Source organism: Nothobranchius furzeri, chromosome 14 (genome assembly GCF_043380555.1).
Source record: "Nothobranchius furzeri strain GRZ-AD chromosome 14, NfurGRZ-RIMD1, whole genome shotgun sequence".
NCBI lineage: Eukaryota > Metazoa > Chordata > Actinopteri > Cyprinodontiformes > Nothobranchiidae > Nothobranchius > Nothobranchius furzeri.
The window spans coordinates 1,739,931-1,757,525 of record NC_091754.1 but is presented as its reverse complement, the minus strand read 5'-3'; the positions used below and the strand labels follow the sequence as shown (position 1 = coordinate 1,757,525).

The window sequence follows — 17,595 nt, the reverse complement described above, 5'->3', positions numbered from 1 at the left end:
GGGAAAGAATCAGCCACCGTCACCGCATTAACTTTACGGAAGTCGGTTACAAAACGAAAGGTACCATCGGGTTTTTTCTCCAAAAGACAAGGAGAACTCCAGGGACTCTTGCTGGCCACTGCCAGACCATTCTTAATTAAATATTCCGTTTCCTCTTTCATCATCTTAGGTGTGTTCTTGCTGTGTCTTTCTAAATCCATGCTTTTCGTTCTTTTTTAAACACAGAAACAGTTTTGTTTACCTGTTATTGACGCTACAGTTTCGCCGACGGCTGCCGGCTTCTTCAGGCTGACGCTGATGGTGGCGCGTCACTTCCTTCTCCGTTTATCTGCGGGCAGCAGAGGACGTTGTCGCCCTCTACTGCCCGCTCTCCCCTCTCCGACGATGCAGTCCCATGCGTGGTCCAGCGTGTAAACTCCGTCGTCCCTGTTCATGGTCCCACATCCACGTCTCCTTATCTCGATAGCTTCCTTGATCCATCTTTTGTATTTTTGTTGTTCAGTGGTTATGATCCGTGTGTTATCCCAGTCCATTATGTGGCTTTTTTATTGTACTTTCTGCTTCTTCTTTTGCTGCTCTTGTGTGTTTACGATTTGCCTCTTTCTCGCACTCCTTTCTGTGTTCTATTGTCCGTGTGTTGAGTTGGCGTCCGGTTTCTCCTACGTATGTTTTATTGCAGAGTTTGCATGGGATTTCGTAGATGACTCCACATTTTTGTCCAGCTGATATTTTGTCTTTTGGGTGTACTAGTCTGTTTCTAACTGTTGTGTATGGCTTTGTTGGTGTGTTTATGTTGTGTTTTTTCATTGTTGCTCTTATTTTTTCCGTTATGCCTCTGATGTATGGTAGGGTTTTCACTGGTTTTGGTTCTTGTCTTTCTGGGTTTCTGGTTCTTTTTTTGGGTTGTTCTTTGCTTTCTGTTTTTGTTTGTTGTTTTCCTTTGTTTATTGCCCATGTTGGGTATCTGCAGGTCTTTAAAGCGTGTTGTATGTGTTTGTCCTCTTGTTTACGGTCTCTCTCTTCTGTTACCATGTTTGCTCGGTGATATAATGTTCTGATTACTGACATTTTGTGTATGGTGGGGTGTTCTGATGTCCATAATAAATATTGGTCTGTGTGTGTTGGTTTCCTGTATGTGTTTATGTTTAGGGTCCCGTCGGTCTGCCTGGTGATTTTCATGTCCATAAATGCTATGCTGCCTTCTGTTTCTGACTCATAAGTGAATTTTATGTTGCCCGTGTCGTCAGTGTTGTTTAAGTGTTGTGTTAGTGTTTCTGTTTGTCCTTTTGGTATGATTTCCAGTATGTCATCCACGTAGCGTTTCCATAGTTTTATTTTACAGTTTGGGGGGGCGGTGGCTATGGCTTTTTGTTCCAGGTCTTCCATGAAAAACTGGCACAGGGTGGCTGATAACGGGTTACCCATGGCGAAGCCTTCCAGTTGTTTGTATATTGTGTTGTCGTATGTGAAGTAAGTGGAGTTAGCTACCAGTCCTATCAGTTGTGCTATGTCATCTGCTGTGAGGTTTGTCCTTTTGTGTAAAGTTTTGTCTTGTCTGACTCTGTTAACTACTATGTCTATGGTTTTTTGGGTTGGTGTTTTTGTGAACAGAGATGTGACGTCATGTGAGATGAGTATGTCGTTGTCTTCTATTGTAATTTCCTTTAGTTCTTTTGCCAATTCTATGCTATTTTTGCAGTGTTGGTCTGTATTTCCTAATAACGGGCTGATGATTCTGCTGATATCTTTTGCCATGTTGTATGTTGGTGTACCGATGCTGTCAACTATTGGTCTAAGTGGGGTGTTTTGTTTATGTATTTTTGGTGTTCCATATATTCTTGGTGTTATGTTTGCTGTAGGAATCTAGTGTTTATACATTTTTTCTGTTATTTTGCCTTTTTCGTGCAGTGGCTTCAGTAATTTTTTCATGTTTTTCTTAATGTTTTCTGTTGGATCTTTTTTAAGTATTTCATATGTATTTTTGTCCTCTAGCATCTGGTTCATCTGTTGTTTATATTTTTCTCTGTCCATAACTACTGTGGTTCTTCCTTTGTCTGCCGGTAGAATAATTATCTGTTCATTTTTGGATAAAGCTGTCATGGCTGATTGTTCTTCTTTTGTAATATTGCTGTGTTGAATTTGGCTGTTTTTTAATATCCCAACTATGTTATTTCTGAGTTCTGCTTTCTTTCCCTCATCTGTGATCTGTTGACATGCTAGTTCTGTTGCTACAATAAATTCATCATATGGTATTTCTTTTGGTGTGACTGCAAAGTTTAAACCTTTCTTTAATATGCTCTCTTCTGCTTCTGTTAGTTTGTATTGTGAAATGTTACATACCCATGAGTTTGGTGTGGAGGTACCTTGTATTTCTTTTCTCTTTTTCTTGTTTATGAGTCTGTTTAACTTCTTTATGTGTCTTTCTTTTACTTTTATGAACTCTTTTTCCTGTTTTTCCATCATGTGTCCTTTAATTAGTTCCTCCATTTGTTTATCAAGTTTGTAATTCCTTTTCAAGTCCAGGTGTCCTCTTTCCAGTTCGTCCTCCACACGCCTCTGTTTGGTTATGACCACCATAACCAATCACCAGACAGACCGACGGGACCCTAAACATAAACACATACAGGAAACCAACACACACAGACCAATATCTATTATGGACATCAGAACACCCCACCATACACAAAATATCAGTAATCAGAACATTATATCACCGAGCAAACATAATAACAGAAGAGAGAGACCGTAAACAAGAAGACAAACACATACAACACGCTTTAAAGACCTGCAGATACCCGACATGGGCAATAAACAAAGGAAAACAACAAACAAAAACAGAAAGCAAAGAACAACCCAAAAAAAGGACCAGAAACCCAGAAAGACAAGAACCAAAACCAGTGATAACCCTACCATACATCAGAGGCATAACGGAAAAAATGAGAGCAACAATGAAAAAAACACAACATAAACACACCAACAAAGCCATACACAACAGTTAGAAACAGACTAGTGCACCCAAAAGACAAAATATCAGCTGGACAAAAATGTGGAGTCATTTATGAAATCCCATGCAAAATATGCAATAAAACATACATAGGAGAAACCGGACGCCAACTCAACACACGAACAATAGAACACAGAAAGGAGTATGAGAAAGAGGCAAATCGAAAACACACAAGAGCAGCAAAAGAAGAAGCAGAAAGTACAATAAAAAAGTCAGCCGTAACAGATCATTGCTTAAGAGAAAACCATATAATGGACTGGGACAGCACACGGATCATAACCACCGAACAACAAAAATACAAAAGATGGATCAAGGAAGCAATCGAGATAAGGAGACGTGGATGTGGGACCATGAACAGGGACAACGGAGTTTACACGCTGGACCACGCATGGGACTGCATCGTCGGAGAGGGGAAAGCGGGCAGCAGAGGGCGACAACGTCCTCTGCTGCCCGCAGATAAACGGAGAAGGAAGTGACGCCACCATCAGCGTCAGCCTGAAGAAGCCGGCAGCCGTCGGCGAAACTGTAGCTACAAAGAGGTAAACAAAACTGTTTCTGTGTTTAAAAAGAACGAAAGCATGGATCCTCTTTCATCGCTTGTCTTTTAAGGGGACTGGCTCTATAAGGATGTTGTTTAATTGGATGTGGATCCACAAGTTCCACATCGTGTACAGCCAAAGGGGTTTGGGTAGGTACATCATGAAACAAATCTGGATGATCATTAATGAGGAAAATCAATTCCTCTCTTATGGCAGATGACACATGCTGAAGGGTAAGGGGAAATTCTTGAAGAGCCTCAGACTTTGACAGTCGCGGACTTATAGGTTGAACAGAAACTGGGCTGGAGTCCTCAGGGAGCTCAGGGGACAAAATCTCAGAGTAGACCGGCACACACACCATGGAACTGGTCTCCCATCTTGGCCTATAGAGTTTCAGCATGTTAATATGGCACAGCTGAGATTTTCGCCTTCTAAGCGGGGTTTTTATCACATAATTGTGATCGTTTATTTTCGTTAGGACCTCAAAGGGCCCCTCAAACCTGGGAGAGAGAGAGGACCCACACAAGGGATTCAGAACCACCACAAGGTCTCCCACAGCAAAGCTTCTGTGCTTCGCCTTTTTGTCGAACCGTACCTTCATTTCGTTCTTAGCGTGGTGTAAGTGTTCTTGGGCTAGGCGGTTTGCATCTCTCAACCGGGCCTGAAACGTAGCAACATATTTGTTAATATGTTCACCTTCACTAGGGCCAGACCAAAGAAAGCGCTCCGTTAAGGCTTTAAGGGGTCCTCTGGGAGTGTGACCAAAAACTAACTGGGAGGGGCTAAACCCCAATGACTCCTGGACCGCATCACGGGCTGGAAAAAGAACAAAGGGAAGTCCCTCATCCCAAGAATGACCAGTAGAAAAACAGTACTTCCTAAGCATGGATTTTAGCGTTTGGTGCCAACGTTCTACCACACCTTGACTTTCGGGATGGTAGGCTGAAGAGGTGACGTGTTTGATATCTAGAGTCTCAGCAACCTGCTTAAAGAGCCGAGATTTAAAATTGGTGCCTTGGTCGGTCTGTAAAACCTTCGGGAGACCGAACACCGAGAAATAGCCATTTAAGGCTTTGATGATGGACCTAGAGGTTAAAGAGGACAAAGGGAGGGCTTCTGGAAACCTAGTGGAAGAACACATGACTGTTAACAGAAACCTTTTTCCCGACTTGGTAACAGGAAGTGGTCCCACACAATCAACCACTATATGTTCAAAAGGTGTGGTAACCACAGGCACAGGATATAAAGGAACCGGGTGTATTTTCTGGTTAGGTTTTCCGACTAGCTGACACACATGGCAACTCTTACAGAATTCAGCTATTTGCTTTTTCATACCAGGCCAGAAGAAATGCTGTAACAGCAAGTTATAAGTCTTATTAATCCCTAAATGACCCGACCAGTCACTTTCATGTGCCAAGGAGATGATTCTTTCCCTGAAGGGCGTGGGTATCACTATTTGTTTAATCATTCCCCAGTCCGCGCCTTGGGCAGAAGGCTGGGACCAACATCGGAACAATATTCCATCTTCTAATTGATATTTACTCTGACCCGACTGAATATCAGCTGTAGGGTCCACTCGGTCAAATAAATCCCGTAAACTTTCATCCTCCTGTTGCATAGATGAAAGGATGTCAGCAGATATAGGAAAATTTGGGGAGTTAGCTTTCTCCTGCTTTAAACCACCCGGGGCGGGGCTTTCCTCCTTTGTCTCCATTTCAGATAGGAGAGGCTGCAACACAGAATCTTCTAGGATGATGTCAGAATTGTCAAGACCTTTTTTCTGTGACCGAGTAACAACACACATGGGAAAAACATCAACAGGTTCAGGTAAAATAGGAACCTCTACCAGTTCAGGAGTAGGGTTGACTTTTCCACCAGCCAAATCATTCCCCAACAACACATCTATACCTGGAATGGGCAGCTCTTCACAAATAGCCATCTGCACATCGCCACTTATAATCGGACTGTTTAACTGAATCTTATGTACGGGGCTGGGCATAGTTCCCATTTCGATTCCTTTTAATAACACAGAAAACCCAACCGCACTAGCTTCAGAAAAGGGCAACACTCTTTTGCAGATGAGGGTCTGGGAGGCTCCAGTATCCCTCAAGATTTTTACAGACACTTTAAGATCTGGAACGTCTGGTAATGACACGTGTCCCATAAAGGTAAAGGGCTCAAAACACTGATCAGAAACATCTCTGTCCTCAAGGTGACCGACTGGAGCGGAAACATGAGACCTTTTCACAAAAGCCACACTTTTATTTCTAGGAGGACTCTTCTCATTCTTCCGTCTTAGCTGATAACAATCTCGGATTAAATGACCCTTTTCACGACAATAGAAACACTCCCTGGTTTCTCGTTTATTAGGATCGGGGGAGGAGGTTCTTCTGGGCCCGACGGGAAATTCCTGTTTTATCTCTCTCTCTATGTTGTGCGTGAGTGAGAACTCATCAGCTAGCAGGGCCCCGGCGCACAAAGACGTCACTTTTTGTTCATTTAAATATTGAACAATCCTGTCGGGTATTTGCCTTTTAAATTCCTCTAACAGGATTAATTCACGTGGTGTCTCGTAAGAATTTACTTTACTTGCAGAACACCATTTTTCAAACTGAATGCTTTTTTCACGAGCAAACTCTGTGTAGGTTTGACCATCCAAAGGTCTTCCGCGTCGGAACCGCAGACGATAAGCTTCCGGCATAAATTCATAAGCTGTTAATATGTTAGCTTTCACACAGTCATAATCTAGGCTATCATTTGCAGACAAAGCCGACATTACTTCCAAAGCTTTTCCAGTCAACTTACATTGCAGAAGCAGAGGCCAGACGTCCCGAGGCCACTGGAGAGCCGACGCGATCCGTTCAAAAGCCACAAAGTAGCCGTCCACTTCTGCTTCTCTAAAACTGGGCATCAGAGGAATGCATTTGCCAAGATCAAAAGCGTGATAGGAGGAGGGCGTACTGTATGTCTCTGGTGCTGGTTTTATGGATGAACGATCGTCCGGGCTCGAAGGTGGGTCAACACGGGACTCTTGTTTCACCTGGGCATCTGCTTGAGCTTGCAGCTCTAATTGTCGTATCCGCACAGCTGTGTCGGCGTTTGTCTGAAGATCCAATCGTCTCATTTCCAACTCCGCCTTTAGTTTCCTCTCTTGTGCCCGTTCCTCGGCTTCGATCTGGAGCTGGGCCAACCTGATCTTTAATCGGAGTCTCTCTGGAGAGCGGGGAGAATGAGGGGGCGAAGGCTGAGCAGGTTCACCTTCCGAAGATAGAGGTGAGGGAGGGGGCGAACCCCGAGGAACTGCAGTCTCCTCCTCACTCATTGCCGCTGGAGCACCGGCATCCGAAAGGGGCGGGATCACACCTTGATCCGTAAGAAACTCAACCACAAAAGTCCGTAGCTCCTCTTTTCGGAGTTGTTTTGGGACTTCTAGTTCGAAGTGGGCGGCCACTTGTAACAAATCGGTTTTACGGCAACCCTCCAGCAGCCGGCGAGACGGGGCCTCCACAAAAGCCCGTAAATTGAAGGAGGCCATCAGGTTTCAGTCGCCTGAGTCTGCAAAACAAAAACACCTGTTACTCACACTCACACACACGCACCAGGGGATCTTTTTAACCACAACGTTGATGTTTTATTAAATAAAATCCCGGACGAGCCCCCATTTATGTTACAAACCCTAGGTGTTAAGCGTTGTGGCAAGGGGTAACATAAAAACTGATGTGGAGAAAGGAGGGGTGAGAGTAAATAAAAGGGTTTTATTTCGCAGAAGTCAACCCAAAATACACAGTCCTAGACTGGAAAAGTTCAAAATGAATGTACTTAAACAAACCACACGAAGGAGAAACTGGAGATAACTCAAAACACCTGGGACAAACGGTCCCGGGGAGGAAAACACGACAATACCTATAGATCTAGAAACGAAAAACAAAGAGCCAGAACTAACTAAAAACCAAATCTCGACGGCTATCAATATTATTACAAACACAACTTAAAGCGAGCTATAAAGCTAAAAACGAAAACAAACGGCCTCACTGGGGCAGAATCAAACAGATCTTCCAAACGAACCAAGGATACTATTTACTGTTAGCTGAAGTCAAACCAAGTCAATCCGAATTACCAAACCGAGCTAATCGAGGAGAGAAAGACAGAGGTTTAATCTGTGGTTCTCCCGCTGAGAAACTGAAACAGGAATCTTTTAAGAGCGTCTCATCAGCGGTAGACTGTCCGCAGCTGAAGCAGAGTGGGCGGGCCGAGGCGGAGGCCAGCCTGATGGAGGACCTGTCCAAGGTCCTGAACAGCAGAGAGGGAACAGGACCGGGCCATACAAGGTGCGGGAGCCCAGGATCCGTAACAGCCCCCTCCTTCAACAAAAAAAAAAGGAGAAAACAGTAAGACTTGAACCAAAGACTGATGTCTAACTTTTTTTCTTTTACCATTATCAACAGTATCTTTAATACCATGAGGGCTCCCGCTAGCTACCTATCCAGACATTTGCTAACTAACCCCTACTTCTTCATGTGGACTAGAGGTGGGCTGATTAAACAGAAAATATCAGGCGGTGCTGATCCCCAGTACCACCGACTGTTCCCGAGATGTCTGGAGAACCAGGCAACGCTAACCTCTATCACCACAACACTACAGAAAACAACAAACAGACTTGCCTTAAAGAGGAGGAGTCTCTACCACCTACCAGGGAGACCCTCACGGAATTTCAAGATTCAGACAGCCACGAGAGAAACCATCTGCCAAGACATTATTGGCACCACTCTTGTGACGAATTTCGATGGGGAACTCCTGTAAAAGCAGGGCCCATCGCATTAGTCTCTGGTTGTGGTTAAACATTCGTTTTAGAAAAACCAAGGGGTTGTGGTCGGTGTAGACGATGGTGGAAGAGGAAGAGTAGCCAACATAGACGTGGAAATGCTGTAGTGACAGAATGAGGGCTAAGGTCTCCTTTTCGATTGTGGAGTAGTTCATCTGATTTTTAGTGAACTTTTTGGAGAAGTATCCCACAGGGTGGTCAATCCCATCCTGGTCTTCTTGCAGGAGCACCCCACCAGCCCCCACAGCACTGGCATCTACTTCTAGTTTAAAGGGTTTCATTAGGTCCGGAGCTGCAAGAACAGGAGCACAACACATGAGGTTTTTCACAGCCTCAAAAGCTAACTGTGTTTCAGGAGTCCATACATAACGCGTCCTTGTGCTTAACAAATCGGTCAGAGGTTTAGCTACTGTAGAGAAGTTTCTACAGAAACCACGGTAGTAACCCACCATCCCCAGAAATCGTCGTAGCTCTCGCCGTGTCGAAGGAACCGGGAAAGATGCCATAGCTCGAATCTTATCTTGTAACACTCTAACCTGACCTTGACCTACCTCCTTGCCCAAATATTTTACAGTGGCTTTGACGAACTCACATTTCGCCAGATTTAAAGTGAGCTGTGCTTGTTTCAGTCGACCAAATACCTCACGTAGGGTTTTCAGATGTTCGGGCCAGGTGGAGGTGTAAATAACGATGTCGTCTAAGTAGGCGCTACAATGAGGAAGATCAGACAACACAGAGTTAATCAGACGTTGAAAGGTGGCAGGAGCATTTCTCATTCCAAACGGGAGAACAGTGTACTGGAGAAAGTTATCAGGAGTTACAAATGCAGAAATTTCAGAAGCTCGAGGAGTTAACGGAATCTGCCAATTACCTTTCAAAAGATCTTGTCGAGTTACGAAAGTAGCAGCACCCACGCTGTCTACGCAATCATCTACCCTGGGAAGGGGGAAAGAATCAGCCACCGTCACCGCATTAACTTTACGGAAGTCGGTTACAAAACGAAAGGTACCATCGGGTTTTTTCTCCAAAAGACAAGGAGAACTCCAGGGACTCTTGCTGGCCACTGCCAGACCATTCTTAATTAAATATTCCGTTTCCTCTTTCATCATCTTAGGTGTGTTCTTGCTGTGTCTTTCTAAATCCATGCTTGTCGTTCTTTTTTAAACACAGAAACAGTTTTGTTTACCTGTTATTGACGCTACAGTTTCGCCGACGGCTGCCGGCTTCTTCAGGCTGACGCTGATGGTGGCGCGTCACTTCCTTCTCCGTTTATCTGCGGGCAGCAGAGGACGTTGTCGCCCTCTACTGCCCGCTCTCCCCTCTCCGACGATGCAGTCCCATGCGTGGTCCAGCGTGTAAACTCCGTCGTCCCTGTTCATGGTCCCACATCCACGTCTCCTTATCTCGATTGCTTCCTTGATCCATCTTTTGTATTTTTGTTGTTCAGTGGTTATGATCCGTGTGCTGTCCCAGTCCATTATATGGTTTTCTCTTAAGCAATGATCTGTTACGGCTGACTTTTTTATTGTACTTTCTGCTTCTTCTTTTGCTGCTCTTGTGTGTTTACGATTTGCCTCTTTCTCACACTCCTTTCTATGTTCTATTGTCCGTGTGTTGAGTTGGCGTCCGGTTTCTCCTACGTATGTTTTATTGCAGAGTTTGCATGGGATTTCGTAGATGACTCCACATTTTTGTCCAGCTGATATTTTGTCTTTTGGGTGCACTAGTCTGTTTCTAACTGTTGTGTATGGATTTGTTGGTGTGTTTATGTTGTGTTTTTTCATTGTTGCTCTTATTTTTTCCGTTATGCCTCTGATGTATGGTAGGGTTATCACTGGTTTTGGTTCTTGTCTTTCTGGGTTTCTGGTTCTTTTTTTGGGTTGTTCTTTGCTTTCTGTTTTTGTTTGTTGTTTTCCTTTGTTTATTGCCCATGTCGGGTATCCGCAGGTCTTTAAAGCGTGTTGTATGTGTTTGTCCTCTTGTTTACGGTCTCTCTCTTCTGTTACCATGTTTGCTCGGTGATATAATGTTCTGATTACTGACATGTTGTGTATGGTGGGGTGTTCTGATGTCCATAATAGATATTGGTCTGTGTGTGTTGGTTTCCTGTGTGTGTTTATGTTTAGGGTCCCGTCGGTCTGTCTGGTGATTTTCATGTCCATAAATGCTATACTGCCTTCTGTTTCTGACTCATAAGTGAACTTTATGTTGCCCGTGTCGTCAGTGTTGTTTAAGTGTTGTGTTAGTGTTTCTGTTTGACCTTTTGGTATGATTTCCAGTATGTCATCCACGTAGCGTTTCCATAGTTTTATTTTACAGTTTGGGGGGGCGGTGGCTATGGCTTTTTGTTCCAGGTCTTCCATGAAAAACTCGCACAGGGTGGCTGATAACGGGTTACCCATGGCGAAGCCTTCCAGTTGTTTGTATATTGTGTTGTCGTATGTGAAGTAAGTGGAGTTAGCTACCAGTCCTATCAGTTGTGCTATGTCATCTGCTGTGAGGTTTGTCCTTTTGTGTAAAGTTTTGTCTTGTCTGACTCTGTTAACTACTATGTCTATGGTTTTTTGGGTTGGTGTTTTTGTGAACAGAGATGTGACGTCATGTGAGATGAGTATGTCGTTGTCTTCTATTGTAATTTCCTTTAGTTCTTTTGCCAATTCTATGCTATTTTTGCAGTGTTGGTCTGTATTTCCTAATAACGGGCTGATGATTCTGCTGATATCTTTTGCCATGTTGTATGTTGGTGTACCTATGCTGTCAACTATTGGTCTAAGTGGGGTGTTTTGTTTATGTATTTTTGGTGTTCCATATATTCTTGGTGTTATGTTTGCTGTAGGAATCCAGTGTTTGTACATTTTTTCTGTTATTTTGCCTTTTTCGTGCAGTGGCTTCAGTAATTTTTTCATGTTTTTCTTAATGTTTTCTGTTGGATCTTTTTTAAGTATTTCATATGTATTTTTGTCCTCTAGCATCTGGTTCATCTGTTGTTTATATTTTTCTCTGTCCATAACTACTGTGGTTCTTCCTTTATCTGCCGGTAGAATAATTATCTGTTCATTTTTGGATAAAGCTGTCATGGCTGATTGTTCTTCTTTTGTAATATTGCTGTGTTGAATTTGGCTGTTTTTTAATATCCCAACTACGTTATTTCTGAGTTCTGCTTTCTTTCCCTCATCTGTGATCTGTTGACATGCTAGTTCTGTTGCTACAATAAATTCATCATATGGTATTTCTTTTGGTGTGACTGCAAAGTTTAAACCTTTCTTTAATATGCTCTCTTCTGCTTCTGTTAGTTTGTATTGTGAAATGTTACATACCCATGAGTTTGGTGTGGAGGTACCTTGTATTTCTTTTCTCTTTTTCTTGTTTATGAGTCTGTTTAACTTTATGTGTCTTTCTTTTACTTTTATGAACTCTTTTTCCTGTTTTTCCATCATGTGTCCTTTAATTAGTTCCTCCATTTGTTTATCAAGTTTGTAATTCCTTTTCAAGTCCAGGTGTCCTCTTTCCAGTTCGTCCTCCACACGCCTCTGTTTGGTTATGACCACCATAACCAATCACCAGACAGACCGACGGGACCCTAAACATAAACACATACAGGAAACCAACACACACAGACCAATATCTATTATGGACATCAGAACACCCCACCATACACAAAATGTCAGTAATCAGAACATTATATCACCGAGCAAACATGATAACAGAAGAGAGAGACCGTAAACAAGAGGACAAACACATACAACATGCTTTAAAGACCTGCAGATACCCGACATGGGCAATAAACAAAGGAAAACAACAAACAAAAACAGAAAGCAAAGAACAACCCAAAAAAAGGACCAGAAACCCAGAAAGACAAGAACCAAAACCAGTGATAACCCTACCATACATCAGAGGCATAACGGAAAAAATGAGAGCAACAATGAAAAAACACAACATAAACACACCAACAAAGCCATACACAACAGTTAGAAACAGACTAGTGCACCCAAAAGACAAAATATCAGCTGGACAAAAATGTGGAGTCATTTATGAAATCCCATGCAAAATATGCAATAAAACATACATAGGAGAACCCGGACGCCAACTCAACACACGAACAATAGAACACAGAAAGGAGTGTGAGAAAGAGGCAAATCGAAAACACACAAGAGCAGCAAAAGAAGAAGCAGAAAGTACAATAAAAAAGTCAGCCGTAACAGATCATTGTTTAAGAGAAAACCACATAATGGACTGGGATAACACACGGATCATATCCACTGAACAACAAAAATACAAAAGATGGATCAAGGAAGCAATCGAGATAAGGAGACGTGGATGTGGGACCATGAACAGGGACAACGGAGTTTACACGCTGGACCACGCATGGGACTGCATCGTCGGAGAGGGGAAAGCGGGCAGCAGAGGGCGACAACGTCCTCTGCTGCCCGCAGATAAACGGAGAAGGAAGTGACGCGCCACCATCAGCGTCAGCCTGAAGAAGCCGGCAGCCGCAGACGAAACGTAGCGGGAAAACAGGTAAACAAAACTGTTTCTGTGTTTTAAAAAAGAACGAAAGCATGGATCCTCTTTCATCGCTTGTCTTTTAAGGGGACTGGCTCTATAAGGATGTTGTTTAATTGGATGTGGATCCACAAGTTCCACATCGTGTACAGCCAAAGGGGTTTGGGTAGGTACATCATGAAACAAATCTGGATGATCATTAATGAGGAAAATCAATTCCTCTCTTATGGCAGATGACACATGCTGAAGGGTAAGGGGAAATTCTTGAAGAGCCTCAGAGTTTGACAGTCGCGGACTTATAGGTTGAACAGAAACTGGGCTGGAGTCCTCAGGGAGCTCAGGGGACAAAATCTCAGAGTAGACCGGCACACACCATGGAACTGGTCTCCCATCTTGGCCTGTAGAGTTTCAGCATGTTAATATGGCACAGCTGAGATTTTCGCCTTCTAAGCGGGGTTTTTAATCACATAATTGTGATCGTTTATTTTCGTTAGGACCTCAAAGGGCCCCTCAAACCTGGGAGAGAGAGAGGACCCACACAAGGGATTCAGAACCACCACAAGGTCTCCCACAGCAAAGCTTCTGTGCTTCGCCTTTTTGTCGAACCGTACCTTCATTTCGTTCTTAGCGTGGTGTAAGTGTTCTTGGGCTAGGCGGTTTGCATCTCTCAACCGGGCCTGAAACGTAGCAACATATTTGTTAATATGTTCACCTTCACTAGGGCCAGACCAAAGAAAGCGCTCCGTTAAGGCTTTAAGGGGTCCTCTGGGAGTGTGACCAAAAACTAACTGGGAGGGACTAAACCCCAATGACTCCTGGACCGCATCACGGGCTGGAAAAAGAACAAAGGGAAGTCCCTCATCCCAAGAATGACCAGTAGAAAAACAGTACTTCCTAAGCATGGATTTTAGCGTTTGGTGCCAACGTTCTACCACACCTTGACTTTCGGGATGGTAGGCTGAAGAGGTGACGTGTTTGATATCTAGAGTCTCAGCAACCTGCTTAAAGAGCCGAGATTTAAAATTGGTGCCTTGGTCGGTCTGTAAAACCTTCGGGAGACCGAACACCGAGAAATAGCCATTTAAGGCTTTGATGATGGACCTAGAGGTTAAAGAGGACAAAGGGAGGGCTTCTGGAAACCTAGTGGAAGAACACATGACTGTTAACAGAAACCTTTTTCCCGACTTGGTAACAGGAAGTGGTCCCACACAATCAACCACTATATGTTCAAAAGGTGTGGTAACCACAGGCACAGGATATAAAGGAACCGGGTGTATTTTCTGGTTAGGTTTTCCGACTAGCTGACACACATGGCAACTCTTACAGAATTCAGCTATTTGCTTTTTCATACCAGGCCAGAAGAAATGCTGTAACAGCAAGTTATAAGTCTTATTAATCCCTAAATGACCCGACCAGTCACTTTCATGTGCCAAGGAGATGATTCTTTCCCTGAAGGGCGTGGGTATCACTATTTGTTTAATCATTCCCCAGTCCGCGCCTTGGGCAGAAGGCTGGGACCAACATCGGAACAATATTCCATCTTCTAATTGATATTTACTCTGACCCGACTGAATATCAGCTGTAGGGTCCACTCGGTCAAATAAATCCCGTAAACTTTCATCCTCCTGTTGCATAGATGAAAGGATGTCAGCAGATATAGGAAAATTTGGGGAGTTAGCTTTCTCCTGCTTTAAACCACCCGGGGCGGGGCTTTCCTCCTTTGTCTCCATTTCAGATAGGAGAGGCTGCAACACAGAATCTTCTAGGATGATGACAGAATTGTCAAGACCTTTTTTCTGTGACCGAGTAACAACACACACAGGAAAAACATCAACAGGTTCAGGTAAAATAGGAACCTCTACCAGTTCAGGATTAGGGTTGACTTTTCCACCAGCCAAATCATTCCCCAACAACACATCTATACCTGGAATGGGCAGCTCTTCACAAATAGCCATCTGCACATCGCCACTTATAATCGGACTGTTTAACTGAATCTTATGTACGGGGCTGGGCATAGTTCCCATTTCGATTCCTTTTAATAACACAGAAAACCCAGCCGCACTAGCTTCAGAAAAGGGCAACACTCTTTTGCAGATGAGGGTCTGGGAGGCTCCAGTATCCCTCAAGATTTTTACAGACACTTTAAGATCTGGAACGTCTGGTAATGACACGTGTCCCATAAAGGTAAAGGGCTCAAAACACTGATCAGAAACATCTCTGTCCTCAAGGTGACCGACTGGAGCGGAAACATGAGACCTTTTCACAAAAGCCACACTTTTATTTCTAGGAGGACTCTTCTCATTCTTCCGTCTTAGCTGATAACAATCTCGGATTAAATGACCCTTTTCACGACAATAGAAACACTCCCTGGTTTCTCGTTTATTAGGATCGGGGGAGGAGGTTCTTCTGGGCCCGACGGGAAATTCCTGTTTTATCTCTCTCTCTGTGTTGTGCGTGAGTGAGAACTCATCAGCTAGCAGGGCCCCGGCGCACAAAGACGTCACTTTTTGTTCATTTAAATATTGAACAATCCTGTCGGGTATTTGCCTTTTAAATTCCCCTAACAGGATTAATTCACGTAGTGTCTCGTAAGAATTTACTTTACTTGCAGAACACCATTTTTCAAACTGAATGCTTTTTTCACGAGCAAACTCTGTGTAGGTTTGACCATCCAAAGGTCTTCCGCGTCGGAACCGCAGACGATAAGCTTCCGGCATAAGTTCATAAGCTGTTAATATGTTAGCTTTCACACAGTCATAATCTAGGCTATCATTTGCAGACAAAGCCGACATTACTTCCAAAGCTTTTCCAGTCAACTTACATTGCAGAAGCAGAGGCCAGACGTCCCGAGGCCACTGGAGAGCCGACGCGATCCGTTCAAAAGCCACAAAGTAGCCGTCCACTTCTGCTTCTCTAAAACTGGGCATCAGAGGAATGCATTTGCCAAGATCAAAAGCGTGATAGGAGGAGGGCGTACTGTATGTCTCTGGTGCTGGTTTTATGGATGAACGATCGTCCGGGCTCGAAGGTGGGTCAACACGGGACTCTTGTTTCACCTGGGCATCTGCTTGAGCTTGCAGCTCTAATTGTCGTATCCGCACAGCTGTGTCGGCGTTTGTCTGAAGATCCAATCGTCTCATTTCCAACTCCGCCTTTAGTTTCCTCTCTTGTGCCCGTTCCTCGGCTTCGATCTGGAGCTGGGCCAACCTGATCTTTAATCGGAGTCTCTCTGGAGAGCGGGGAGAATGAGGGGGCGAAGGCTGAGCAGGTTCACCTTCCGAAGATAGAGGTGAGGGAGGGGGCGAACCCCGAGGAACTGCAGTCTCCTCCTCACTCATTGCCGCTGGAGCACCGGCATCCGAAAGGGGCGGGATCACACCTTGATCCGTAAGAAACTCAACCACAAAAGTCCGTAGCTCCTCTTTTCGGAGTTGTTTTGGGACTTCTAGTTCGAAGTGGGCGGCCACTTGTAACAAATCGGTTTTACGGCAACCCTCCAGCAGCCGGCGAGACGGGGCCTCCACAAAAGCCCGTAAATTGAAGGAGGCCATCAGGTTTCAGTCGCCTGAGTCTGCAAAACAAAAACACCTGTTACTCACACTCACACACACGCACCAGGGGATCTTTTTAACCACAACGTTGATGTTTTATTAAATGAAATCCCGGACGAGCCCCCATTTATGTTACAAACCCTAGGTGTTAAGCGTTGTGGCAAGAGGTAACATAAAAACTGATGCGGAGAAAGGAGGGGTGAGAGTAAATAAAAGGGTTTTATTTCGCAGAAATCAACCCAAAATACACAGTCCTAGACTGGAAAAGTTCAAAATGAATGTACTTAAACAAAACACACGAAGGAGAAACTGGAGATAACTCAAAACACCTGGGACAAACGGTCCCGGGGAGGAAAACACGACAATACCTATAGATCTAGAAACGAAAAACAAAGAGCCAGAACTAACTAAAAACCAAATCTCGACGGCTATCAATATTATTACAAACACAACTTAAAGCGAGCTATAAAGCTAAAAACGAAAACAAACTGCCTCACTGGGGCAGAATCAAACAGATCTTCCAAACGAACCAAGGATACTATTTACTGTTAGCTGAAGTCAAACCAAGTCAATCCAAATTACCAAACCGAGCTAATCGAGGAGAGAAAGACAGAGGTTTAATCTGTGGTTCTCCCGCTGAGAAACTGAAACAGGAATCTTTTAAGAGCGTCTCATCAGCGGTAGATTGTCCGCAGCTGAAGCAGAGTGGGCGGGCCGAGGCGGAGGCCAGCCTGATGGAGGACCTGTCCAAGGTCCTGAACAGCAGAGAGGGAACAGGACCGGGCCATACAAGGTGCGGGAGCCCAGGATCCGTAACAATGTATATTTTTTGATTTTAATTTGATTAAACTTATTTTTTTTCTTAACGTTCTTGGCATTTTGCCCCACACAAAGTTAAACAAAACAATTTTGATTAAGGTGTGTGTGTCTGAGAGCGATAGGGAGGGTGAGAGGGAGAGAGATGGAGTTAAACATAAAAAAAAAACCCGACATGAGCGGAGGTAGTGACTGATGCAGCACATCAGCTCTGCCTTGTCAAATGCACCATGTAAGTTACGAAAAAAGTCACTTTAAATTTTCAACCGAAAAAGAGGCGAGCTGAGGAAAACCTAGGGAAACCTGAAGAAACGTGAGCAACAGTGAAGCAATCACAGCGAGATCCGTTACTGTCTGTGT

General features: G+C 44.0%; 2 protein-coding genes and 1 long non-coding RNA gene across 4 annotated transcripts in view; all 3 read right to left on the bottom strand.

The window, feature by feature from the left end:
* The window catches only part of LOC129164882 (uncharacterized), a 353,025-nt gene that overhangs the window by 98,039 nt on the left and 237,391 nt on the right, over positions 1 to 17,595 (bottom strand). The window lies entirely within an intron of this gene.
* On the bottom strand, positions 280 to 7,898 carry LOC139062722 (uncharacterized). 2 transcript variants are annotated; one of them, XM_070544368.1, is made up of 2 exons: positions 6,349 to 7,898; positions 280 to 2,606 (listed from the first exon to the last, which is right to left on the bottom strand). In XM_070544368.1, exon 2 carries the CDS (start codon positions 1,753 to 1,755, stop codon positions 520 to 522), a length of 1,236 nt encoding a protein of 411 aa, XP_070400469.1. In that variant the 5' UTR covers positions 1,756 to 2,606; positions 6,349 to 7,898; the 3' UTR covers positions 280 to 519. Both variants share the same exon structure in this region, with proteins under 2 accessions (XP_070400469.1, XP_070400470.1).
* On the bottom strand, positions 9,588 to 15,816 carry LOC129155074 (uncharacterized). Its single transcript, XM_054735230.2, has 2 exons — positions 15,690 to 15,816; positions 9,588 to 11,945 (listed from the first exon to the last, which is right to left on the bottom strand). Exon 2 carries the CDS (start codon positions 11,914 to 11,916, stop codon positions 9,619 to 9,621), a length of 2,298 nt encoding a protein of 765 aa, XP_054591205.1. The 5' UTR covers positions 11,917 to 11,945; positions 15,690 to 15,816; the 3' UTR covers positions 9,588 to 9,618.

Bases quoted from the DNA above. Each gene is read 5' to 3' on its own strand.
- LOC139062722 (XM_070544368.1), bottom strand. From the start codon at position 1,755: ATGGCAAAAGATATCAGCAGAATCATCAGCCCGTTATTAGGAAATACA.
- LOC129155074 (XM_054735230.2), bottom strand. From the start codon at position 11,916: ATGGTGGTCATAACCAAACAGAGGCGTGTGGAGGACGAACTGGAAAGA.